This window comes from Echinops telfairi, unplaced genomic scaffold (assembly GCF_000313985.2).
Source record: "Echinops telfairi isolate 266 unplaced genomic scaffold, ASM31398v2 ScPeMD7_7466;HRSCAF=8504, whole genome shotgun sequence".
Classification (NCBI taxonomy): domain Eukaryota; kingdom Metazoa; phylum Chordata; class Mammalia; order Afrosoricida; family Tenrecidae; genus Echinops; species Echinops telfairi.
The window spans coordinates 4,337,865-4,365,734 of record NW_022111366.1 but is presented as its reverse complement, the minus strand read 5'-3'; the positions used below and the strand labels follow the sequence as shown (position 1 = coordinate 4,365,734).

Here is a 27,870-nt window from a genome sequence, read left to right as displayed (position 1 = left end):
TCTGCGAAACACCGGCTTCCGCTCCCCGCCGGCGCCGGCCAATCAGAACTTGCCGATGTCGTCATTTCCGCCTAGAAGACGAAAGGAACGCCGGGCGGAAGGGGTCCCGGAAACGGATCCGGAAGGGGCGGGCCCCGTGCTGTCTGGAGCCTCGTGGAGGCCGCGGTGAGTCCTTGCAGCTTGTATTTGGGCGTACTTGCTGTGCCCACTGGGTTGGGTGGGCCCTAGTGGAGGGCATCGTGGTATGAATAACAGCCGAGGCAGGAATATTTAGGGCTTGTCAGTAGAGTATGAGGTCTCAGGCGACAGTGGCGTCCCCGTCTAGTACCCGGAGGACCATCTCGGGACTGGCACGTGCCAGGTAGACCTGTCAGAGCCGGCGGCGTGTCCGCATACTGCCGGCTCGTGCCTATGGACAGGCTCGCTTGAGCATGCTCCAGCGGGTGCTCAGGGTACCTCACCCAACTCCTACTTTCCTGACTGAAGAGATCTGTTACAGCGGCCCAGCTTTTCAGCACACGCAAGCAATGTGTTTTGGAGGATTGGGAGTTAGGAGAGGAAGCGCGGGTGACGCATTGATTAAGCCCTCGGCGTTAGGTCGGAGGATCGAATCCATTGCAGGCAATAAAAGTGTGGCAGTGTGCTTGAAAAGAGTATTGCCTTTGAAACCATTCAAGCCACTTTGGTTGTGCCTTATCAGTCACTGAGTCAGAAATGATTCACTGGCAATACCTCTTTTGGAGTGACGGTGGTGGATTGGTAGGTTTTGCTTTAGTGAGTTACTTTGGGGAAAAAATAGTTCCTTTTTTCTCTTAAGAACGTGCCAATGGTGTGGACTTGGGGGAAGGTTAGGTCACGAGCTTTCTCCAAAAGGCATCAAAATAAGTGCACGTAAAGCAAAAGCCCCAAGGTCCAATGGAAGCATCCCAGCTCTCCATAAAGATCTACAAGACTGAAGGAATTGGGACAGAATCGGTCAAGCAGCCTAGCAGAAGAGGATTCTCACAGTTAATATTCTCATTTCTTAATTTTAAATGGTTTTATATTGATTTTTAACTGGATTTGTATTGGAAAATTAGGTCATTAGGTAATAACATAAAATAATATGCAGAGAATTGAAATCCTGTAGAATCAAATAAACTAACAGTAACTTTTAAAAAACCAGTCACTACCATTGAGTCAATTCTGACTCATGGTGACCCTACAGGAAAGGATGGAATCACCCCTGTGGGTTTCTGAGAGATTAAACTCTGTGGAATTAGAAAATCACATCTTTATCCCTTGAGTGGCTGGTGGTTTCAAACTGCTGACCTTGTTTGCAGCCCAACACATAACCACTACACCACCAGGGCTCCCATACTATAGTGTCTGTCAAGTTGGTAAGTTTACAGTAAATATTCACTTGTTTTTTCAGTCATGGGCTGCCAATCTCAGTGTAAACACTTTTGTGATGGTTGAGTAGGCAGAAGTGAGCTGTCTGGTTGTGTTGATGCCATCAATATGTAATGCCACATATTGATGAAGCAGGCATGACAAGGTAGCCAGTTTGAAGCTTGAAAAATAAGAACTTACATATTGAGTCAGTGGTGCGTGAAAAATAGAGAAACCTGTGTGTTTTTGCCAGGGATTGCTTGACAGTAAAGAAAGGTGGAGAAAAATCACAAGTCAAGATGTTTTGAGCCACATGATAATAGTTGGATATTCTCTAGCCTAACCAGCACCAAGCTACCCAGCAAATTGAGTTTTTCTTGTTTGTGTGCACAGACATCAGGCATCGTAACATGGGGCTTACCAAGCAATATCTGCGCTATGTTGCCAGTGCGGTCTTTGGCTTGATTGGCAGCCAAAAAGGTAATATCGTCTTTGTGACACTTCGTGGTGAGAAAGGACGGTATGTGGCAGTACCAGCCTGTGAACATGTTTTCATCTGGGACATAAGGAAAGGAGAAAAGGTGAGCCAGAAATCCTTAGGGTGGTGGTTGATTTATGGGTATTTGGGGATGGAAGGGCTGATATGGGGTGGCTGTGATGTCTCAGGCACAAATGTTTCCATCTGCCTCTCAAAGAGAAGAGAAACCTTTTTCTTTTGAGACTAGATATCCATGCATCAGGTTTAGTTGTTTTCACCGGCACTAAATTCTGTCCAATCAGTTACAGCTTACCTTTTAGATATCAAGAAGATAATCGCTTATTTAATTAATGGTTAAACTTCATTATTTTATTCCAGACACTTTTTCCTTTTTTATTTTCAAAGCCTGTTCTCCCTAGTTTTCAAGTTCATTTTGTTGATGGCTAGTTCAGTAGGAGCTCTGATGTCACAGTGAATAAATGCTTAGCTGCTAACTGAAAAGTCAGCCATTCGAATCCACCAGGAGTTCCCTGGGAAGAATAGTCCTGGCAATCTTTCTCTTAGCGGCCATAGCCTAGCAAACTGGGACAGTTCTGACCTCTAGGGTCTCTGTGACCAGGAATTGATTTGAAGCCATCTAACATTCATTTTCAAAAGAATATCTGTTGTTGGGCTTATGCAGATCAGGCCTAAGGGTTATTAGATGAAGCTTTGATATTTTTGTCAGACTCTGAATTTTCTAAGCCCACCACTTCTGCCAAAGCGAACCCAGGCATTTGATTTTATCCACTCTTCTTGTGACTTCCAAGAGGTTAATACTTGAATGCTTATTGCCACTGAAAGTCCTTTGGTGATTTGGTGAAACCACTATAGCACTCTGGTGGCATGCAATTTGGTTTCTCATAAAATGGGACTCAGAGTGAGGATGCTTTTTTAACATTATGGAAAATAATTTGGTGACACCGTATGACTGGGGAATTTTTGTGTCTTGGAGACGCAAAATAGTCTTGGAGAACATAATTTTACCTTGTATTGAGTGTTGCAGTAGCCAGTACAAGTAGTAATATTTCCTACGTGAAAGCACTTGAGATGGGTTGTAAAATGTCGTTATTATTTCTGAGCATGATCTATGATCATTGATACTCTCAACTTCCTGTACTCACAGGAAGTTTGATGGCCTGCTTAATGTCGTCTCCACGTTGTTTCTGCTCACTTTTCAGATCCTCATCCTTCAGGGCCTTAAGCAAGAAGTCACTTGCTTGTGCCCATCCCCAGATGGGCTGCACTTAGCTGTTGGCTATGAAGATGGGTCGATCAGAATCTTTAGTCTCCTGAGTGGAGAAGGGAATGTGACCTTCAATGGACACAAAGCAGCTGTCACCACCTTGAAGTATGATCAGCTGGGAGGCCGGCTAGCATCTGGATCCAAGGTGAGGCCTGGGGTCAGAGATCCAGACTATATTAAACCAGTATAGGGCTAATGCAGGCTCAGATTGTTCACAAACAATTGTTGAGTGAAATAATGGGTTCTCAATGACATAATAGAAGTAATAGTGGACTAGTGGATATGCGTTAGGCTGCTAACTGCAAGGTCAGCAGTTTGGAACCATGTAATTGGAAACTACCTAAATGTCAGCAATAGAAATTTGTTTTAGTCTTTTAAATAAACTATGATATATCTTGAGGATTGTTTTATAATCATTAAAAGTGAGAACGATGAAATGACATGGAACATGGAAATGAATTAAATGGAAAGAAAGTATTCTTAAATGGTAGGAATCACATAATCTCAGTTTTCTAATAGGAAAGCAACATGGGTCCATGAGTAAATAGGGAATGATATAAATCAGTATGTGTGGTGATTATTCATAGATGGTAGGATTAAGGACCCTTTTTATGTCCTCTGTGCTCTTTAAAATACTGTCCAAATGTACTGAAAAAACAAACTTAACTGCCATCGAGTCAGTTCCGACTCACAGTGACACTACAGGACAGGGTAGACTGTCCTTATGCGTTTCCAAGACTAGAGGAACAGAAAGCCTTATCTTTCTCCTCCCAAAATTTACTACAAGGACTCTTCCTTGCCTTTATAATGAAAATACGGTGATACCCCATGATTGGTCAGGATAGGCCTTCTATGGTAAAGGGAGTTCATGTTCTTTGCATTAACTGATCCCTGTAGGATACAGACATTATTGTGTGGGATGTGATCAACGAGAGCGGTCTCTATCGTCTGAAGGGCCACAAGGATGCCATCACCCAAGCACTGTTTCTACGAGAGAAGAATCTACTAGTCACTAGGTAAAGCAATACTGGCTCCACTTCCCCTTCTTTTCTAGTCTAATTCATTGAAGATGCTTAAAAAGAGGGAATTTTCATCATTTTTTTATTGTTTCTCCACACTACTTTTTTTTTTTTTTAAATCACTTTCTCCACACTACTTTTAATTTCTCTCTTCTTTTCTCTTTCGTTCTTAGACTCTATCAGGGGAGTTTTCTAGGGTTATCTGTAGCCCTTTTCTCCCTTTGAGATTTAGCAATCCTTTCCCTGCTACCTGCCTTTCTGTGTGCCTTCACCTTTTGGTGCGCTTTGTCTGGACTACTCTTTGTCTACCTTCTGGATCTACAGAGAGTCAGGAAAACAGTGTGGAGCAGTGGGCAAATGTGCATATTAAGTGTTTGAGTCAGTGTATTTTTGAGATGTGTACTCCATATTTAGGCCCAATGGCCATCTGTTAGGTTAAACCATTTTGAATTTCTATGTATGTAGGTCAAAAATGGTCAAATATCAGCAGTTCTTAAAGCTTGTCGGTTTGTACACCCAAAAGTGCTTCAGAAGACAGTGAGTGGTCTGCTTCCAAAAGGTCACAGCTTTAACCCCCTGGGGCAGTTCTGCTTGACACGCATGATGTCCGCAAGAGTCAGCTTAACGACAACTAACAGCAGTAATGAGTTGGCTACCTAGGGAAGGCTAGGATTGTAAGGGTTTCCCATAGTGACTTTAGATATTAGTGTCAGGTGTGACAGCATGTGTGTGCGCGTGCATATGTGTGAGATCTACTTCAATTAAATTTTATTAACAAAATAGAAACTAGATGTGGTTCATTATAGTTAGCGATCCCCTTCTTTAAGCTTTCAATCTGGCTTAATCAGATTAAATTTTTTTTTGCTTTTTTATCATGACTTGAGTGAATATTTACAGAGCAGATCAATTCTCCATGCACAATTTTCCTATGTTTTGTTTCATCTCCTTGGTGACTCTCCCCCACAAAGTAACATCACTTCCTCTGCATGTGTTCATTTGTTTAACGTAACATGCATCCTTGAGCTCCCTGTTAGCTTCATGATGTTACTCTTCCTCCCCCGTCTCTGGCTTTAGTGGGAAAGATGCCGTGGTGAAATGGTGGGACCTTGATACTCAGCACTGCTTCAAAACAATGGTTGGCCACCGGACAGAGGTGAATGTGGGGCTCTGGGTCCAGGGAAAGGATGGGCACAAAGGGAGAAGATGCTCTTCTCTTTGGGCTCCTGTTAAAACTCTTCTTACCTATTGCTTGCGGGAATCCTCTGGAGCCCTGGTGGTGTAGTGGATGGTGCTTTGGACTGCTAACTGCAAGGTTAGCAATTCTAAACCACCAAGCACTCCGTGGGAGAAAGATGAGGCTCTGTACTCCTGTAAAGATGTATAGCCTCAAAAATCCACAGGGACAGTTATACTCGGCCCTATAGGGTCACTATGAGCTGGAATTGACTCAGTGGCAGTGAGGTTCGAGTTTTTACAGTACTATATTGTCTGACGAGACAGTGAAATCGGTGGGCTAAAGACGTGCCAGCCGTTGGAACAGACAGTACTGCTCTTGCATTTAAAATTTGCCTTTGGTTATTTTTTAATGTATAAGTTTGATCATGATTGTCCTGTCAGATTATAAAGTGGGTTAGTGATACTGTGTGTATAGAGCTAGGCCCAGTCACCCATGGAATCAACACAATATAGCTGTTTCGTAATGGTCACTTCAATGGACTTCAGGGACAGTTTTCTACTTCAAAGCGAGGTGTCTCCTCCATGCTGTATTCATATCAGCCTTCCAAAGCATGCCAGGAATTAATGAGGAGGAAAAATAGAGTCGCTCATTTACAACTCTGTTATCATTTTCATTGTTGAATTCTTAGCACTGTGAGGTTAGAAATTATGCACTAGACTTTATTGAACACCTTAATTTGTAGGCAGTGCTGAATGCTGACGAGTTTATGCTGAGCAGCTCTTATCTAAATTTAAAAACAATATATTAGCTGTTCAGTGTCCCATGAGCAACAATTGTACCATTTTATCTCTAACAAACAGACTTCTCGGGCATTATCAAAGTGCCCTGCATATGCATTCTCTTAAGATATTGAAAATGCAAGGGGATTTCACTGCAGTTTGCACACGAGTTTGGAATAATGTCATCTTGTGCAACCTGGAATCTCGTATCTTTAGTACTCGTATCTTTTTGTACTCTAGGTGTGGGGGTTGGTTCTGGTGTCTGGGGAAAAGCGCCTCATCACAGGGGCCTCCGACAGTGAGCTGAGAGCTTGGGACATCACCTATCTGCAAGAGGTATTCTGTCTTTCTGATCTCGGGCAGGGTCCTGTTTCAGCAGTTTCATGGGCTCACGCCATTAGGATCCAGTGTAGTTATTGAGTACTTCACGCAGTACTGGCATGAACACCAGTAACCAGCAATTCCTAAGTAAGATTTTCTTTGTAAAGAAACTCCTTCATACTGTTTATTTTCGATCAGAAGAGCTTTCTGTTTCTAGTCCCCAGTCATGCGCATGGCAGATGTTACTTTTGCTAAGTTACTTTGCCTGATAGCCCTGGTCCTTGCAGTGTCCAGGAACGGACTTAAGTGTCCTATCACCTCAAATATCGATGTCCATTTTATCTGTGTGAAGGTAACGAAGATCATGTAATTTCTTGTTATACTAAACGTTCTTATTCCATGTCGTTATTGCAGCTAGTTTAATGATGTTCTGTTTTTATTTGATGTAGTTAGTTTTAGTATTTGGCCATGGAAAAAGTTTGATTAGAGCAGCGGTTCTCAACCTGTGGATCGCGATCCCTTTGGGGGTTGAACGACCCTTTCACAGGGGTCACCCGATTCATAACAGCGAAATTACAGTTGTGAAGGAACAATGAAAATAATTTTATGTGTCACCACAACATGAGGCACTGTATTAAAGGGTCCCAGCATTAGGAAGGTTGGAAACCACTGGATCCGAGAGACCACTAATTGTAATTAACTATGACTAATGGAAGATGTCTCCATCAGAGATACGTCCTGGGACACGTTGCTTCAGCCTTTAATTCCTCACGTTTATTATGCAGATTGAAGACCTGGAAGAACCAGCGCCCAAGAAAACCAGAGGCTCTTCCTCGGGAACAGAGGGTGTGCCGGAGGAAGAAGATGGTCCCCTTGCGCTGGACGAAGCCCCTGAGGACGTAAGTCAGCTTTGCTTCTCGTCGTCAGTAGAATCGGATGGTAGGGGAAGGCAGACCACAGGTTTACTTTTCTTGCCACCGTTCTAGAGAATAGCTGATCTTTGTCGCAGGCGTTAATTGGCATCTTGTCTCTTCAGAAGTTCAGCAGGACATAATTTAATCATCTTCCTTTCTCTGGATTCTTCTGTAGCGCATCCTTAAGTGCAGCAAAGCTGGTTCCATCATGCGGGAAGGAAGGGACAGAGTTGTGACCCTCGCTGTTGACAAGACAGGCAGAATTCTTGCCTGCCACGTGAGTAGCCAAGCTTAATAGAAAAGAACAGAACAAGGACGAGGCTTTTAATTCAGATAGCTATTCCATCTCATATTTAATGAAGAAAGAATTTTTTCCCTTTGATCTTGTTAATGATTTAACAAGATTTGTAATTCTCACACTCTACTATCTTAATAACAACATTAGTGTTTACTATGATAGTTTCCATTATTAGGAACCATTTGTTAAATGTTTGCGTTTCTGGTTGCCCGTGGTAACCTATTTTGCAGATGAGAAAACCAACTCAGGGTTTAGGTTGTCCAAGGCCGTACCGCTACTGAGGAGAGAGAAGACACGCAAGAACTTTGTGTCATTCGTACAGAGGAGGAGCTAAGTGGAAATTGCCTGTCCTGTCCTCACATCTACCTTTTTCCTCTCTAGGGAACTGATTCTGTGCTAGAAGTGTTTTGCATTCTTTCCAAAGAGGAAATTCAGAAGAAAATGGATAAGAAGATGAAGAAAGCCAGAAAGAAAGCAAAGTATGTTTTCATAATAATAAAGTATCATAATAATAAAGTCACAATTGAATTCCCTTAATCACAATTAAATTACAATTAGTGGTTTCTCTAATCCAGTGGTTCCCAACCTTCCTAATGCTGGGACCCTTTAATACAGTGCCTCAAGTTGTGGTGACATATACAATTATTTTCATTGTTACTTCACAACTGTAATTTCACTACTGTTATGAATCGGACGACCCCTGTGAAAGGGCCGTTCAACCCCCAAAGGGATCGCAACCCACAGGTTGAGAACCGCTGCTCTAATCAAACCTTTTCCATGGCCAGAAATACTATAACTAACTACTGTTTATCAAATAAAAACAGAACATCATTAAACTAGCTACAATAACGACATAAAACAAGAATGTTTAGGAACAATGTTTAATAATAAAGTATCATAGTAAAAGTATCACCTTTTACTGAGAGAGAAACTAGCTTTCTAAAGGACATATTACTCTTACAAACTACTGTTGAAAGAAGAATTTGTGAGGAATGGGTAATTCAAACTTAGAATTTCTGCTCTTTGATCAATTTCACAATGTGTTTAAGTGATGGTGTCAGAACTAGAAAAACCGTAAGATTAAAAACAACCGAAAAAAACCCACCCAACCCACTTAGCTCTCAGGACGGCATTGAGTTGTTCAGGGCAGCAGCCTGGAAGGGCAAGGAAGCCCCAGTACTAATCTTTGGGGCTATGAGAAGACTGGTTGGACACATGCAAGGGGACTTCAGAAAGAGCGTGGAAACATTCTGTTGCATTTTAACGCCATTTCTCCACAGGCTTTTGGAAGCCCCCTCATTGTTGAAGCTTGGGAGCAATATAACTTTGCAATACAATAAGTCATTATAACCAGAGAAATCCATTTCTTAATTGTAGAGATTTGTGAAGTCTCAAAGAAATAAAAAAGTCATCTGACTTAGCCAATCTTTTGAGATCTCCTCTTGGTTTATTTCATAGTCTTGTGACATGGTGGGATTCTCATGTCCAGGTTACTAAATGTTCTGAAACGTCCCATAAGGCTAGAAAAGTTTTCCAGAAACATTTTAATGAAATACTTTGAATTTCAAAGATCCTGTCCCAGGAAATATGATACTGCACTCAGAATCCTTTTCTTGGGACTACTGAGTAGTCCCAAGACTTTGTGCGAAGCGATAGTTTGCCACCACATTCTTCGATGCTTTGGGTGGCCCGTGTGGCGAGCTTCCTTCTGAGGCTCACACGGTTTATTGGTCTCAGAGGCAGAAGATGAACTCAAGTAATAACCAAGCTGCCTGTAGAAGAGTGATCCTAGGATTCTCTTTATCCCCCCTCTCCACCCTCAGATTAAATTCTGTCCAGGGGGAGGAAGAAGACCTGGAAGTCCATGTTGAAATGAGTCTGCAGGATGAAGTCCAGCGGCTGACTACTATCAAGACTTCTGCTAAAATCAAGTGAGTGAGAGCACAATGTCTGAAGTCATCTCAGAGGTAAACTGCAGAGTTTCCATGGCTTTTGCAGGTATCTGTGGCTGACTCTGGAGTTTATGACCGTGGTCCACTCCATCCCTGCTGCCCTCACCGTAGACCCACAAGCTTATCCTGTCAGATTATTGTACTGCTCTGTTAGCTGTTCTTTTTTCCTGCTGCCAATGTGCCTGCTCATGTTGAAGAAGAATCTAAGGTCACTTAATCTGAAATGCACAGACAGTGACAGATAATGAAGGCTTCAAAAAGTTTCTCAAAAAATGGAATTAAGAGGTAATGGGATTCTTCTAGGTACTTTGTGAAGCTCCTTCATGTATGTCAGAACCAAGACCTGAGCCCATGTTTCTTTGACTTAAAAGCCAGTACTCAACTATCGTGCAACAATCCAGATTACTCTCATCTTTGTGAAATCCCTCTGACCTGCTCAAACTTCATGTGGCTGGAGGGCCTCGCCCAGCGGTCAACCCCTATAAGTTGTTCCCCTCACGCGCCGAGATGACAGCTGGAACGTGTGCTGTATGTGTTCTCCCATGCAGGTCCTTCGACTTGATTCACTCTCCGCAAGGAGACTTAAAGGCCGTCTTCCTGCTGCAGAACAACCTGGTGGAGTTGTATTCCCTGAATCCATCTGCGCAGACGCCTCAGCCCGTGAGGACCAGCAGAATCACCATCGGGGGTCACCGCAGTGATGTGCGGACTCTGTCCTTCAGCTCCGACAACATTGCTGTTCTTTCAGCGGCAGCTGATTCTGTTAAGATATGGAACAGGTTTGTGACATGACTTCCTGTAACTTCATCCAGGAGCCTTGGTGGATGGGTTATGCATTGGGCTGCTCACCCAAAGGAGGGAGAAGAGGCTTTCTACTCTATAAAGATGTACAGTCTAAGAAATGCACAGGGCCAGTACTTTGCTGCTGCCAGGTGGCTACGCGTTGGAACCAACTTAATGGCAGTGAGTTTAGTTTTTTGTTTTATAGCTTCCCTTCCAGCCCCAGTTTTCCTCCCTTTGAATTTGATGGCTGATTACTAGTCTTCTAAGGCCCTTAGTACTACTCCTTCAAAACGTATGTTAGGTGCATTTTGGCCATAACCTGGTGGAGCTTAGGTAAGAAAAGTTGCTTTTTCAAATGTGATGCCAAAACCCTAAACTTGTTCCACGTCTGAAACTTGAGACTGTACTTGGCTAGAGGGAAGCACATACTCCTACTGCCTGCTTTGAAAATTCAGGTCGCCTCTTAATGCTGTTCAGACACATGACCATGTTTCTCATTTACTCTTTTACTTTCTTAAATCACTGGTTTGCACATTCTGCTCTCTCAAACCTACAATACCTACACACACATAACAAAGATAAAGAAAACCCAGACCTTTTGGACCAGGTAAATTCCGACTCGTGGACACCTCATAGAGCTGATGAGAATTTTCCTATAGGGGTCCCAAGGCTGCCTCATCTGTCTCTCAGAGTGGCTGGTGAGTCCCTCTTCTTCATTTAACAACTCAACACTTAACCCAGTGTACCACTAGGGCCCCTTCTGGATGTCTAACCAGGCGTCTCAAACTGTAAGCCCCAAACCAAACATGGGCTTTTGATTTCTCCAACATTTCCCCACCTGCAGACTCCACATCTCAGTAGGCTGAAATTGTAGCTTTTCAGTTGTACCAGCCCGTAATATCCTTGTAGCCATCTCTGTCTCGTCTTTTCCCACATCTATCAGCCTCTTGTCTTTCTGCTTCCCCTGTATAGTTTGCTCCACACAGCCATCAGTGTGATCTTTCTGTTATGGTCCTGTTTGACATACCTCCCTGTCTGACTTCTGTCAGAGCCATGTAGCCTTCTTGCTATTCCCGTGAGCACAGCAAGCATAGGGCTGCCCTATAGCTATTGTGCTCACTGGGTTTTCTGTTGCCTTTTGCTTGGAACAATCTCCCCCCATTTACTTACAGGGTTTCTTCCTGCCTTTTTACCAAGTGACAGTACTGCCATCTTCTACTTTCATACTGCAGAACTGTGTTTCTTCCGAAGACTTATTAACTGATATACAACGTGTTTATAAATCTAGTTTCTTAGTGTTTTTCCTCCCCACTCCTCACAAAGTTAAGCTTTGTAAGTTTAGAGTCCGGTTGGCTGAAAACATTCCCAGCCCTAGAAGAGTGGCTGGCCTGGAGTGGGAAATCAATGTTTGTTGAATGAAGTAGCCTCTTAATAGGTAATTGTTGAACGGATGCAAAGAGAATGAACTTGGCTTCTACAGAGATGCTGAATTGACCTGTAATCCCATGGGCTTGCTTCTTGGTAATGGGAGGTGGGCCCTACTGAGCTGAGCAAATGCTGTTCTCTGCCCTTCCTTTGTATTTGCTCTGTGTCTTGGGGTCAGGAGGCGCCCATGATGAAAACAGGTAAGTGGCATCCTGTTTTCTCATGCTGTTTTCTCCCTTGGCTATAATTGGGTCTGACCCAAGGGTTACTAGGACGTTTGCCTTCCCATGCTGATGACCTCTGAAGTTGGTAAACATGTTCTCTTAGCACATGAGCTCTCTCTTCATCTCTCTCGTAGGTCGACACTGCAGTGTATTCGCACAATGGCCTGTGATTATGCACTTTGCTCATTTTTTGTACCTGGCGATAGGCAGGTGATCATTGGAACAAAGGTAAGCTGAAACCTGTTTGGTTTTTTTTTTTTAGTTTTGTTTTAACCAACTTCAAATTGTATGGAGGGTTAAAAGGAAGGACTTTTGAACAGTCATGATCCTGAGATAACGAACTACCATTAACATTCTGGGGATTCTTGTTTCCGGCCTCATTATGAGCACATCTCTGGTTGTGTCTTTGTCAGGTTAATGATAATGGGTATTGAGTACCTTGCGCCATCACACTTGGCACGTGGAAGCATCCAGTAACAGCAAACGGGCCAAGTCCTCGTGGCACAGGACCCACGTGTGTCAGGTAGAACCGGGCGCCATGTAGTTTCCATGGCTGACTTTTCAGAAGGAGAGCCCCAGGTTGGAAGACAGCCACGTGGACGTAGGCAGACATGGATTTGGGAGCAGGCTCCCCCTGTACGAAATGGCTCATTTGTAGTAGGTCACTAGCCTCTTCTCAGTGTCCTCATCGACATCATGGGAAGGTGCTGCTGGCTCTCTCACAGTCGCTCTGACACTGGCCGAGGTCTGAATCCCAGCTCTGTCGCTCACTTTCTGGGTGACCTTTGGGCAAGTTATTTCACCTTTTTAGGCTTGGTTTTCCCATGTAACAAGAGATGGAGTGTGCAAAGCACTTAGCACCTATAGGACTGAAACACAGATGGCCTTCAGTCAATATCCAAGCAACGCAAGCTGGTAGGCGATGTAGGAGAGTCCCTGGCTGGCACAGGAGTTAAGCACACTTGACCCCTAAAAGAAAGACAGGTGTCCTAGAGGCTGACATTCGGCTCCTGAGAGCTCACCGTGTTCTTTTGAGTTCTCAGCTCACATGGGGTCACCGTCCGTCGGAATTGACTGACAGCTAGTAACGGAAGCAAATATGGCAGTAGTCCTGAGAATGAAATGAATTACTGATTGATGGAATGTTTTGGAAAGTTCTTTGCAAATGTTTGGCATGATTAGGCTCTTAAACCAATGGTGACTACTTACCCGGCAGGGGAGATACCATGATCACGAAGGTGGTTTTCCCAGGGCGAGGCTTATCCATTGCACTCCGGATGTGCTGACCCCTGCGATTTCCCCAAATGTGGGAAACTCGACTGCATAATTTGTGGTAGCAGGGGACTGTGTTCGCGCTATCTCCTATTAAAAACAAACAAACAAACAATAGTGGTTGGTTTTTATTAGAAAAACCTGTGAATCTCAATAGCTCTTTCTACCCAGCAAAACATATAAAATTGACCGCAGAGGTCATTGGCTTATTGTCAGGGTGGTAGTGTTAACATTTCCATTAAGTACTTCGCTCACTTTTTTCATCTTTTAGCAAATGGCTGCCCAGTATTTACTGTGTGGAAAACATTTTAATAGCTTCACAGACTACATGATTAAGACACTCTCCCTAGCTTGGTTCCTGGGCTAAGCCAATGATGTACATCACCCCCTCCAGAATGCTCCTTAGAAGCGAGATTAGCAAGCTTTTATCTCAATTACTTTGGACATGTTATCAGCAAGGATCAATCTTTGGAGAAGGACTTCATGCTTGGAAAAGTAGAGAGGGTCCATAAAAAAAGGAAGAACCTTCAGGAGATGGATTGCCAGCATAGCTGCCATAGTGGACTTAACAGAGCAGTGATGGTGAGTGTAGCACAAGGTCAGGCAGCCACGTTCTGCTCTACACACACACACACACACACACACACACACACACACGGTTGCAGCGAGCCAGAGCGGACTCGACAGCACCCAGCCTGACGTCTCCCTTCCTCTCCATAGTAGCTGATGGAGGCTGCTGACCAAAGCCCCATCCTACATGTTCATAGAGGTGACTTCCCTGATAGTCATAATCATTGGAAAGAGGCTGACCTGGGATTCCAGTATTGGAGCTTTGCCTCCACCCACCATCAACCTTTGCCTCTGTGTGTGTGGTCCATGCTGACACCATCACCGCAGCCTCGACGAAGCTTGAACAGGAGCTGCACAGCCTTAGATTTATAGATGCATCGCTATTTTTTATTATCAACGTATGGGGTGGTAACCAAATCTAACTGGAATAAAGTTGATTGTGCCATTAGGTAGCGCATGGCCCATTTAGAAAGAGACTTGGTGGCGCTGTGTGTTAGGCAGTGGGCTGCTGGCCTCCAGGTGAGTGCGGGGAAAGGTGAGGCCGTCTGCTGCGATAAAAAGTGTACTGTCTTGGAAACCCCGTTAAAGGTCTCTGTGTGTCGGAAGCGGCTTGATGGTCGTGGTTTGGGTTTTGAGTTAGCCCATTTAAAACAGAAGCCCGGTGTCTGGAGTCGGCTCTGGCTCGCGGCAGTGCTGTGTGTGTCAGAGTCGGTCGCTGCGTGTTCAGAAACAGCTTGCCAGGCCTTTCTTTTTTTTTTTTTTTTTTCTTTTTTTAAATTTTATTAGGGGCTCATACAACTGTTATCCCAATCCATACACACATCAATTGTGGAAAGCGCATTTGTACATCGTTTCTCAAAACATTTTCTCTCCATTGAAACCCCCGACATTAGGTCCTCATTTTTCCCCTCCCTCCCCGCGCCCCCCTCCCGCATGAGCCCTTGATAGTTTATAAATGGGTATTTTGTCATATCTTGGCCAGGCCTTTCTTCAGAGACACTTCTGGGTGCACTCAGACTCAGCCTTGCACTTTAAAAGCCAATGTCTAACCATGTACTTCCAGGGGACTCTTGCCCTTCTTAAAGGTTTGGCTAAGCATTAAAACGCTTTATATGTGTCATTTGTTGTGTGTGTTTTTTTCTAATTTGCCTTGGCCATGATTATCCCCTTTCAGTTTCCTCTGTAGACTCCATGGCTATATTTGTGTATCTTTTTACAGTGTGGCAGCCCTGCCAAAGTTAACACTTCAGGAAGGGAGCTTATGACATTGATAAAGGGAATATAGGACATACAACTTGGGGTCCATTTCCTAAGCAGTGGACCATGGAGTGTTTTTCAGATTGTGTAGGCATAAGTTTAAGAGATTATAGGTGTGGTCACTTCGTGTTTTGTTAGACGGGGAAGCTGCAGCTTTTTGACTTGGCTTCTGGAAATCTACTGGAGACCCTTGACGCACATGATGGAGCTGTGTGGTCCATGTCCCTCTCTCCAGATCAGGTAACCATCACACTTAACTGATTTCCGAATTCTTACGTGTTAGGCCGGGTTGACTAGAGAAAGATCCAGAGCCACTCATGTATAAGAAGGAGCTTTATATCAAGACGTGATTGTATATCAGGAAAACATCCCATCCCAGTCCAACTCAAGTCTGTAAGTCTTGATATGAGCCCCTCTCCAGACTCACGAAGTCACATTCGATGATGCTAAATGCAGGATTATCACCGGCCGGTGGGTGCAAAGTCTTGTGGATCCAGTGGCAGTGGACACTTCTCTAGTGCTCCATCAGGTCTTAGTCACGTCTCATCAACAGGAAGGAGAAGGCAGAGAGAGGGGAGGTTCCCAGGACCCTCCTTATGGGAAGGTCACTCCCACAAGGATGCACTATCAGAATGTGACCTGACGGACGGGCTAGCCTCCACCCTTACACTTTTATATCGGCAAGTTGACACGAAATTAAGTAACCACCGTATCATATCACGGTTCTGCTGTTGCTTAAGAAAGTTTTCTCTAAAGGGTTCTTTTAAAACAACAAAACCAAGAAACAACTCTGCTTTTGTGTAATTAATCACGTGCCTTTTGTAGGCTTCAGAGATGATAACATCTCATACACTTGATAATGTATGCTAACTCCATTGAGAAAATTAGTTTTACTCAACTGTTCTTGGTTGTTAGCCACATAATATGGTTTACCCATTTGATTGTTTTTCTGCTTTGTGATACTTGGTTAGGAGAGGGATTCTCGGCAACACGTAGCGCAGAGCATACGATAGACTTTGCTGTTCTCCTAATTAAATATGCAAGACTTATTTTTAGCAGATTTATCAACCCTTACAAAGTAATAAAAGTACTGGTGTCTCCTTTAAAGGAGTCCTCTTGTTTAACGTTTGTTACTTCGAATGATGGTGCTGTCGCTCAGAGCATTTTAAGGCTATTCTATTTTTAAAGAGTGTGGCTCGTTAAAAATTTTTCAATGGTGGCAAATTCGTTGACAGCAGATAAAATTTGAGGGGCAGGGGATACACCTGGCATTTAGAGTGGGTAGTGAATGCTGTTTTGGATCAAAACAGCTGAATTTAATGTAATGATGATGTCTTGCGTTTACGTAGTGTTCACTTTTTCCAACATCCATGCCATTCGTTTTTGTTTGTAACAATGGCTGTACAAACTCGGTGGTTCTCCTCTGTTACCGATCTACAAAGTGACTGAATAGAGATCTGAAATCCATTTGTTTAACGCCCTGCTTTATTTCCTTTTCTATGAAAACATCAGTGAACTGAGACTTCCTTTCTGAGGGGATTGAAAAACAGTTCCAAACTTCTATTAGAGCAACATTGCATGAATTGGTTTATACCCAGAGGTTAAATGCTTTGTAGCAGATGCCTTTGACAGTTGTCTCTTTTCATGGAACAAAAGGCCTACTGTGTTCATTAAGAATGCAACTTTTGATGCTGAACAAAGTTATAATGGGACTTTTCCTTAGTTATCATTGGTCTCCATAAATTGTCCTGGACAATTTCATGAGGTGGGGGTAACAGTTCCAATGGAGGGGATTAGAGAAAAGCCATAATTGTTATTTATGCTCCATGCCATCAAAACTTTTTTTAAGAACAATTTTGTTGTATCATCTTAGGTTCTTGTGCTACCTAAAATTATTTTTAACTAAGATGTCATTTGATTTCCAGCGTGGCTTTGTGACAGGCAGTGCAGATAAATCTGTCAAATTCTGGGATTTTGAGTTGGTGAAAGATAAAAATAGTACCCAAAAGAGGTAAGTGAACATTTTTCATGTTCATTTCTTGGAGCAAAAATGGGAACCCATCAAATGGCTTTTTAACACATGACCCAGAAGAGTTGTTGTTTTAATTTATGTGTGTAACTATGCAGCAAAGCTTATACCACCTCCGCTAATCCCTCATACATAATTGGGTTACATTGGTTACATTCTGCATTTCGTGCCGCCATTCTCTGTCCTTTACCAAATGATTCCACCGTATTAACAAACTCACTGGCCTCGGAACTTCTGATCTATCCTTTTAGGTTACTGTTGTCAGTTTGATCCTAAATAGGTCAATCTTTAATCCTGTGCTGATAATCCAAAAGAACGCAACGCTCAGGGCAGACAGCCCTTACTAACTAAGCTAAACTGGTTGCTTTAAAGAAGACTTAAGGGGATAGTTTGGGATTGAGGTGTACAGAGTCTCTCCGGGCAGTTGTTTTGGGGGATCATTCAGCCTCAGTGGCTCAGAAAGTCTGCATCCCATGAGCATGCGAAATTCTGTTCGGCATTTCCCTCCCCCCCTTGGTTCAAGATTCATCTATAGAGTCTGTTTGACACTGAACTCAGGAGTGTTTTTAGCATTGTCTGTTCATGGAGTACTCATTGATGGATCGATCGATCGATGCTTTCTATTCTGCTAGGCTGTCTGTGAAGCAAACCCGAACTTTGCAACTAGATGAGGATGTCCTGTGTGTCAGTTACTCTCCCAATCAGCAGCTGCTGGCTGTGTCTCTGCTGGACTGCACTGTGAAAGTTTTCTATGTCGACACTCTGAAGGTACAGTGGTTATGCCTGAGAGTGTTTTCCACCTTCCTGACTGACCTTGGGTGTCTGAGTTGAGACAGTCAAGAAGTGGTCTTGACCGTGCTCGTCAGCAGCTCACTTCTAAAAATTCATGTATGAATCAACATCATGTGATGTGTACTATGGAAGCTCACATTCCAGAAGATTCCAATGGGGCATACATTTTGTTTAAAGGAAGTTGTCTTTTACACGCTCAGCATCACAGGGATAAAAGATTCTCTAGTAGCAGAGAGGTATAAGAGCCAGGTGTGTTTTCAGTGATTCCACACATGGAGATCATTCAGCTTTCTTTTACAAGTGGAGGTGACTGAGCCTTATGATCAGAAAGTGTGTACTGGGACCCAGAGAGTAAGACTGGGTTAGACCTGGGGATATTTTTGTCCAACAAGTGCCCAAGGGTTATTTTCAGTAAGAATTGCCAGAGACTAGCATCTCTCTTTATTTTATTTTTTTTATTTGAGACTCGCATCTCTTTGCCTTCATCCGGCTGAAGCAGGTTTCCAAGGGAATCCTTGACTCCACTGTATCACAGTATTCTTGGCAAGTGCACGCAGAACTGGGTAGTAGACAAATGACCTTAGCCAGCTGCCTCCAGTGGCTCTGTCTTTCAAAACATTTTCTGAAAGCAATCCAGCATAGAGTTTAAGCTTATGCTCTAGACCTACATGTAATAAATTTGACCTATATCTTCATAAATGTGAATTGATTCTTTACATTTTCTGTTTATGTGTAGTTTTTTCTCTCCCTGTATGGACACAAGCTGCCTGTTCTATGCATGGACATCTCTTATGTAAGTAAAGCTTAGGTAGTATTTCAGCATGCGTTTTCTAAAGCAGACACTGTCTCAGTCCCTGGCTTGATATAGTTAATTTAGACATTTCATCCTTCTGGGTTATATCTGACTTTCTCCACAGACAGTCCTAAAATAACACAATCACACCTTAAATATTTAAACAATACTTTCATGTTTACAGAATACTTTTTTAATAAAGTATAGCACTGTAGAAAAATCAAATAATTGGGTGCTCTTAGTAGATTGATTGATTGATTTTAGCATCGCTTTACATATTTGGGGGAAAGGTGGGTTGAGTGTTCCGTTGAGCTCCCCGCTGGCTAATTGACAGCACTGAGATACTCGAGCCAGCTGCACTCCCCTCTGTTGTAGGATGGGACGCTCATAGCAACTGGCTCTGCTGATCGGAACGTGAAGATCTGGGGCTTGGACTTTGGGGACTGTCACAAGTCTCTCTTTGCACATGATGACAGGTAAGTGTTATAATGATCATTTCCCTTGGGTGTCTGCATCTTATAATTTATTGTTACGGTGGCTCAGTGAATCATCTGATACTTTAGAAATTGCGCTTTTAAAGCTATACCTGGAAACCTTTTGCATCTGTAAAACTCTTTTTACTAACCTAGACGTTGATGACATTTGAGTACTTCTCTCTCACTTTTCAGTGTGATGTATCTACAGTTTGTAGCCAAGTCTCACCTCTTCTTCACTGCTGGAAAGGACCGGAAGATCAAGCAGTGGGATGCAGACAAGTTTGAACACATTCAAACCCTGGAGGTAAACCCTTAACCTGCTGCTTTGCTTGGTCAGTATTTTAAAAGGACTGTTAAGATGGAGTGCTTAGCTCCCACATACGTGAGCAAGTCGTAGTCTTCTTGCTCAGGGTTTTTGTTTTGTTTATTTCTCTGTCTAGGGGCATCACCAGGAAATATGGTGCTTGGCCATAAGTCCCAGTGGAGACTACGTGGTGTCGTCATCCCATGACAAGTCTTTGAGACTGTGGGAGAGAACAAAGGAGCCACTTATTCTTGAAGAAGAAAGGGAGATGGTAAGAATTTAGTCTTGGGAACAAGTACTGGGGGGTTTTGAATAGTTCATAGGCAAGTTCCATCTTGTCTTAATTCCATTTTTACCATGAACTCTTTGAAGTTCGTGTCTAATGTAGCCATACCTCATTCATTACAAGTTCAAGCACTTCTAAGAGACGTGCATCTAAGACCTATGTCACCAACTGCAGAGACAAAGGTGTCCTTAGATTTTATTTTGAAAACTTCTCAATGCCTTACTTTCTTTTCACACAGCGACCAGTTTTTTTTCTCATGTCCTAAGTTCTGTCTGTCTCCTAACAGGAGAGGGAAGCAGAATATGAGCAGAGTGTGGCCAAGGAAGACCAACCAGCAGTAAGTAAAATCTTCTGGGGCTGACCGTAAAGTTTGCCCGGTTAGTTAACTTACTGCAATTTACTAAAGTGTCAAGAATTTCTCATTGAATTAGAATTGGGGCTGGATGCCAAAGCCATGACCGGCTGGTGTGGGAAACAGTCTGTAGTGCTTTTTATATAATTGCATGCCCTGCTTTTATGGGGGTAAGTGATTTATTTATTTGGTATAGGCAATTGTCAATCTGTCTTTTTTTTTTTTTTAAGGAGGCTTAGTTAATGTCACTGTAGGACAAACAAAGAAGAGTGAAATTTGAGAAATTGGGCATTTTCTTTAAACATTCCTTGGAGGAAGATATGCTAATGATAATGCATATATAATAAGTCCTTAACATTGTGTCTGCAACTTTTAGTAGCACTCCACTAATGGTTGCTGGTAGTACTGCTCACATCATCATATAATAATGCTTGGTTTTTAACAGATGTAGATTAATTCATTGCTTCTTTAATTTCTGTCAATAATATGTATTATTCAAGAACCTCTTTGTTTCTGGCAGGTTCCAGGGGAGACTCAAGGTGACAATTACTTTACTGGAAAGAAAACTATTGAAACCGTCAAAGCAGTAAGTTGACAAAGGATGTTGTTTCCCAGTGGGATCCACATCTTCACTAAAAGCCTTGCTCTCTGTGTGCAAAATACCTGTTTTATGACCAAAAGTCGATTTCCAGACAGTCATCATAACCTCTCTCACCCTTTGACCCAGGACAGGAAGCGTCTTGCATCTGTTGATCAGTGCATGGTTTCTAGGACGGAAAGCTGAGCTCTCCCTGAACAGAGCACCTGGCAGGTGTTCTGAGCTGCCCTACTTAGGGTGTTCAGATCCAGTTGCACCTGGGTCCTTCGCACTTAGTCCCCTCCCTGTTCGTTTGAAAAGAAAAACCGATTGTTTGGCAGTCTTGGCACATCTTTATTCAAAGGCTTCAGCTATAGCTTGTGGTGAATTTCCAATCAAGTCTTCTCGTTCCAGTGCCCTCGGGTGTTGGAATTATTCCAGTAATTGCTCGTCTTTGTCATCTGTGCAGGCTGAGAAGATCATGGAGGCTATAGAGCTGTACCGAGAAGAAACTGCAAAAATAAAAGAACACAAAGCCATTTGTAAAGCTGCAGGAAAAGAGGTAACGTTGTCCCATTAAATAGCACTCCGAGAAACAGTGGTCTAGAGACAGTTCCCAAGAAGGAAGCCGTCATTTCAGGATTTGGTCATTTGGATCAGGACAAAAGATCAATGTAATAGAATCTGTCTTATAATTTAAATATCGGAGAGAAAAAGAAACCAAAGAACTGAGCAAAGAAGGAAGCGTGGTCATACAAGGGAACGATAAGAAAGTATACCCTGGGGTGATGGCTGCGCTACGAGGGAAGTCATGTTGGTTGATTGCTGAGGGTGCGGGCCAGGCCGCCGTGTCCAGTGTGCGTGCTGTCCGCTGTTTTGCCCAGACCCATTCATGAGGACTGGAAAAGGAAGGCCTGACAGGCCATTCGTCTAGAATTCGATCCTTAGTTTTTAGGGTCGTTCTTTCTTCAAAATTTCAAGTTAACTGTTAGCACCCTACCTGTAATAAGCATTGCTTATTTTTTAGTGATTTGGTCTCATTCTTCCTTCATAGGTTCCTCGTCCCATCAACCCCATCCTGATGGCTTATGGCAATATCTCAGTGAGTAGACTTGTCTGAACAGTCCCCCTGTGTGGTTCACGGGCGGTCTTCCAGGAAAGGAGAGGAAGTGAAGAGGCAGTGGTTTGGGAGAATACGTTGACTTTAAAACTATCCCTCAAATGGTGGTGTCGTGAGGATATTTTGTCTTTCAAAAGGACTACTTTGGGGTAATATCCAAGTCAGCTCCGCAAACCCCCCCACCCCCCGTTGTTTTTTTTTGTTTTACAGTATTAGCGTTGTGTGTTTTCAGTCTTTATGTTCAGTGTGCAAACACGGAAGGTTTCATTCATCTAAGTGAATAATGAAATGACCATCTTTGGAGGAAAACTTGGCATTATCCGTCAGATAAATGAAGGGAAAGAGAAAGTACTGGGAAAGCGTGTGTTAGCCTAGCAGTCTGTAGTTCCGTAGCATGTGCCTCTCCTGTCTGATTTGCATGGCAGTCATGTAACTCGGTGTCTTCATTGTGTACATATAGAAACTGCCCTGAGTTCTATCTATCAGGTAACCAACTGGTAGGTGACAGAGCTGGATTGTTAACCTGGCCCAGGCTAACTGCAAGCCCCAGGATCATCTTGCTGTTTTAGGAAAGGGTGAACTTGGATTCAGTGGAAACCAACCAGGAGTGTCACTAATGCTTTTACTCTTCTTCCCTAGCCTTCAGCTTATGTGCTACAGATTTTTAAAGGAGTCAAATCCAGGTGAGTCTTAGTGCCACAACGAATATCATTTACTACTAAAGGCATTTAGCAAATGCTGATTGGAGTAGAATTTGGAAAGGATCCGGATGGGGATAAAAAGGAAATTATTTATAATAGATGGTCATCTACTTGATAGGTTTAACTATGTGAGAATTTCGATGCAAAATAACTCATTATAATGTTTTGTTTGAGACACTAGAACAAAGACTCCTAGGTGTGAAGCGACAAATGAAATGTGGTATTCCTTCATGTTGTAAATGAAGTAAATTCCAAGTACCACTTGTTACCATTTTTTACTATTCCCTTTCTAAGTACACTCACAATTGGAATCATACTGTATACTTTTTGTCCTGCTTCCCCCCATACGATCCTGCACATTTATTCATTTTATTAATATTCCTGAAAAATACACCATTAATTCAAATACTCTATTGTATGCATAATAACTGTTGGGCGTGCTGCATTTTTCTCTTTTACTATTATCTGTAATGCTTCTCCCTGTCATCCCACTGATTCCAACTCATAGTGACCCAATAGGGTAGAGTGAAACTTCCCCTGTCGTTTTCTGACACTACGAATCTTGAAGGGAGTGGAATGCCTCATCTCTCTCCCAGGGAGTGGCTGCTGGATTTGAACTGACCTGTGTTTAGCAGCCCAGCACTTAACCCACTACGCCATTGCTAACTGTAAGTTCAGAAGTTTGAAACCTCCAGCTGCTTCACCGGAGAAAGACAAGGCTTTCGACCCCGATAAAAAGTTAACTGCTGAGTCGGAATTGACTCATAGCACTGACTTTGAAGGGTTTTTTGGTTTGGTTTTGTTTTTGAATAATGCTTCAATGAGAAAATGGGATTATCCCCATCTGTATCTATATAGGCTTGAGAGAGGTTAAATGCCTGTGTGCTTATATCTATACTGTAAATATGTACATGAATGTCGTAGAACATACAGTTGCAAAGGTATGAAAGTTGGTTAGACGTAAACACCGTGAGAGAGACACCGAAGTCAGCTGGCAGAATGTAGTTCACAAGGGTAGTGCTCTTCATCCTACTCTCTGAGTAGCAGCTGGGTCCTTCACAGCGGTGAGCAGCCACCTCAGGTGAGACTGTTGGTCTTGCCCCATCTGGAATAGCGAAGATCGACGTCTCCATGGGAACAATCCACTGGACCATTGGACCGTGTGAACAGCCGTCTCTTACTCCCCTGAGACCAGAAGAACTCCTTCAGACCCAGCTTCCAGTGCCAACTGCTCTGAATGGGATCAGCTTAGAAAGCCTTCTATAGAGTGAGAGAAAAATGTAGGGAAAACTCATCAAAAAGACCAAGCTTACTTGGAAAGAGACTAAAGAACCCCCAAAACGACGGCCCTTGGATGCCTTTCAGGTTCACAACTGAATTCATCCCTTGTGGCCCGATTACCAGCCAAGCAGTAGGCAGGTCTGTAAGGGGAATAGTACCACGTGGGAGGTCGACACGCCTCAGATTAATCAGCCCTTTTTGAAACCGAAAGGGCTGCAAGAGAAGAGCTAGAAAACATGCTTGGAGGCCGGAAAGAAGTAAGAATAAGAGATGTCACATTGTGGGGATTGTAACCAATTGTGTATGTGTTCCCCAAGAAAAGGATATCAATTTTCATAATACATCAGAGCATCAATATATCCCTAACAACACACAGGATCTGAGTGAGAGAAATGATGAAGCTTTACTAGAGAAATACAAGAGAAATTCAGGATTAATGGAGAAACAACAAATTCCTAGATGGGAAGACCGTTGCCAATATTTTTCTATAACTAATTTATAGGTTTGTAATTTCAGTTGGCATTTCTAATTGGAATTGATGAAATGGTACCAGAGCTGGTTTTAGAAAGTAAAACAACCCTAACCAGAATAGCAAGAGGGAATTACTCAAGATTAAAAAGCTACAAGATCAGCATTCATCCCAACAATGTAGGACTGCTTTCAAGATTGCTAGCCAGATCCTCCACACCGTCCCAGCGGCTCTCAAACAGATGATGTAAACATAGGACTCACGTGCTAACAGAAGTAGAGAGAGACTGAAGACTTGGGCAAAGTTGGCTATTTGGAGGGAAAACCAGTTAGATTCTATCAAGGTGCCATAGTGTTCTAAATAGGTTTTAAAATAAGCATTTTTCAAAATCTCTAATATAGGTAAATAATGTATCTCAGTGGACAAGATGTTCTCACATATACACATGCTAGAAGATCATAGCAAAGAGAAAGATTCAGAAGTTGTGCTAAGAAATATGCCATTTCTCATGTTTGTTTTTTTCCCTCCCTCAGTGAGCTAGAAGAATCTCTGCTTGTGCTACCTTTTTCTTACGTCCCCGACATTCTTATGCTCTTCAATGAATTCATCCAGCAGGGCTCTGATGTTGAGCTGCTGTGCCGGTGCCTCTTCTTTCTCCTCAGGTAACATCCTTTCCTCCAGAGAACACCGGGTGCATTCAGCCTAAAACTGGTTCTGGTAGTTAAGTTAACTGAGGCTGCTGCCAGACCTGGGAGATGGAGAAATCGTAGGCTTGCACTTAAGTGACGGTTTTGTAGTCTGTCAGGGCTGCCCGCCTGACATGAGTTATTTCTCTTTGGGAATCAGTCTTGCTCTTAAAGTGGTGGTGGTGATCCACTCTGATAACGTGAGGTGGTGGAGGAATGCTGTGCAACGGGCCTCAGGTTGCAGTCCAACATGGCAGTTCTGGGTCTGGGGAGGTTGCCGCACGCAGCCTCTTGAATGGTCAACTGACTTATTTTGTTGTTTCTTTTACATTATTTAGTTTATGCCACATGGATTTTGTTTCATTTCCATAGCAGCATTTTAAGAAATGCTCATTTCTCCAGGTCTCACAAGCGCAGAGGGAAAAGTAGGGGCATATATAGGGAAAAAGTAAGGAGTGTGAAGAGAATATATCATGAAATTGGATTAAGTGTGGGATAATCTTGTTAATACGTAATTGAGAAGGATATGTTTTCGAAGACTTAGTATATTCTCATTTCCTGATCTACTGCTCTTCTGTTTCAAGTTGTAGCTGGGAACAGGAAAGGGACAAAATGATCATTCTTTAAAATGTTGTTAGGAAGGTAAAATAAAAACTGGTCAGCCAATACTACAGAGTTAAACAGGTGTCTTCAGTGCGTTCATAGTCACTGCTTGATTTGGCTGGAATTGGCCTGTTGTGGTGATCCTCAATCCTCTGTTCTTTGTGTTCTACTGGAATGATAGCAAAAGGAGGACCAAGAAAAACTCACTGCCGTCAAGCCAACTCTGACTCACAGCAAGCTGATAGGACAGAGTAGACCTGCCCCTGTGGGTTTCCAAGACTGTCCATCTTTAGCCTCATCTTTCTCCCTAGAGGCTGCTATTGGATTCAAACTGCTGACCTTTTGGTTAGGAGCCCAACTTGTAACTCGCTCTGCCACCGTATCACCTAAAGGGCAGAGAAGAATTGTCCCTTTTGGTTTGTAAGACCTTTAAAAATCCTTATGGAAACAGACAACCTCATTCTCCCGCAGAGCAGCTGGTGGGGTCAAACTGCTGATGTTGCAGTTGACAGCTTGCTGCCATATGTGTGTTTTGGGCAAGTTGTGAGGACATAAATTTTCACTCAGTGATACTTAGGTAACTAATGCTTTGGCATATGTACTGTTGATTAGGGGGTCACTGATTTCAAAAGTTGTTCCGTGTTTATTTCTTTAATACTTAGGTATCAGAGTGGTAGATGGTACTGCCTGGCCAGTAATGTGGCAGGTCCCCATTGAGAGGAAACATGAGTCTAAAGGAGCACGAATTGGTCAGGTGTGTTTGGAGCTCCAAGTCGGAGCATCACTCTGCTGTGGCTTCATTTGAAACCGGGATATGCTTTGGTTGCGGGCACATTCTCAGATGGCCTCTTGTGTGTCTGAACTTCCCCCAAGATAGCATTGTAAAATCTTTGACGACCCTACCTGGTAGAGAGCTAGGAAAAGAGTGTTGCACATAAATTGGGCATATCACAAAGTTTATTTCTAGAATTGCTGGCAGATAGTTGACTAATAGGGAAGTAGACTTTAGCATTGTTCTTACCAGAAACATTTTTACATTGATTTTGTTTGTTAATGTTGAGATTTTAAGGATGAATGCATCTGCTCTTTACAGCTTGACTCTTTTCTTTTTTGCATAGAATTCACTTTGGGCAGATCACAAGCAACCAACTGCTTGTACCCGTGATAGAAAAATTAAAGGAAACGACTATTTCAAAAGTCAGCCAAGTCCGGGTGAGTGAGTGGCTTTGTGGAGGTGCAGTAATGAGAGCAAGCGATATGGGACTTAGAGGTCGCATCGAATGCTGTCTCTGTCTTTAGGAAAAGTACTACAGATACAAGTGCACGGGAGGTGACGTGTTTTGGTTTGGGTTTGGAGCTAGGAGAAATCAAAAACAAAAAATTTTATATATATTTATAGAGAGAGAGAGACGGACCATGAGAGCAACACCAAGGGCACGTTCACATAATGTTCTTTGTTTTCCTCTCCAGGATGTTCTTGGCTTCAACATGGCTGGTCTGGATTACCTCAAGAGGGAGTGTGAGGCAAAACGTGAAGTTACATTTTTTGCCGATGCCACAAACAACTTGGAAGAGAAGAAGAGGAAGAGGAAAAAGAGAGAGAGGCTAATCCTAACATTGACTTAGAACTGAAGTATGATGCCTTTTTCTACTCCTTTCTCAAAAGGACTTCCAAACTGAGCAGCAGGAGCGTTGACGTCACGTCAAGACCAACGAAAAGAGGACGTGCTGTGGACGCTGCCAGGATGTGGACCCCCGCTCTGAGGGCGGGTCGGCATGGTACTGAGGGCTCAGTTCTCAGACTCAGGGTCCCGATGAGTTTAAAGTCTTTCTTTGTCCTCAGCCCCCTGCAGAAGTTGTTCCCTTTTTAGTTCCAGCAGGAAGCAAAGAATTATTTTTTTAAATTTTGTATTTATTTCAGTAGCACTGAAATGAACCTGTAGAAATGTTGACAGCAGACGGTTTGATGGAGCCTGTTAGCTCACAATGTCGGGTTTCACAGTCAGGTGCACAGTCGATTGTCCGTGCCCTGTAAATGCAGCCATGGACTTGTAGAATGGAAAGTCTCGAAGTCAGAAGCGCATCCCTTAACATAATCTCACATTGTTTTATATCTGTCTATAAAAAGACCATAAGTCTGTTTATATTTCTGAATTAGTTTTTTCTAATTAAATAATAGCCAAACTGAGATGTCTGTCGTTATTTATCTGGCAGGGATTGAGGAAAAGAGATTGCCACAGATACCGCGTTGGGTATTTCTCTGTGGGAAGCATTTG

General features: G+C 42.9%; 1 protein-coding gene and 1 non-coding gene across 2 annotated transcripts; both read left to right on the top strand.

The window, feature by feature from the left end:
- The first annotated feature begins 148 nt into the window (after nt 1–148).
- WDR3 (WD repeat domain 3) lies at nt 149–27,782 on the top strand. Its single transcript, XM_004714872.2, has 27 exons — nt 149–165; nt 1,765–1,952; nt 3,070–3,279; nt 4,032–4,150; nt 5,228–5,306; nt 6,350–6,445; nt 7,216–7,329; nt 7,520–7,621; nt 8,024–8,121; nt 9,466–9,573; nt 10,143–10,373; nt 12,161–12,254; nt 15,264–15,365; nt 17,051–17,136; nt 17,787–17,922; nt 18,683–18,739; nt 19,115–19,215; nt 19,408–19,519; nt 19,656–19,790; nt 20,092–20,142; nt 20,678–20,743; nt 21,204–21,296; nt 21,789–21,836; nt 22,494–22,537; nt 24,839–24,967; nt 26,713–26,806; nt 27,065–27,782. Exons 2-27 carry the CDS (start codon nt 1,782–1,784, stop codon nt 27,218–27,220), a joined length of 2,832 nt encoding a protein of 943 aa, XP_004714929.1. The 5' UTR covers nt 149–165; nt 1,765–1,781; the 3' UTR covers nt 27,221–27,782.
- Nucleotides 13,228–13,391, top strand: LOC115873164. Its single transcript, XR_004048260.1, has one exon. It is a non-coding gene; the product is annotated as a U1 spliceosomal RNA (small nuclear RNA).
- Nucleotides 27,783–27,870: the final 88 nt, after the last annotated feature.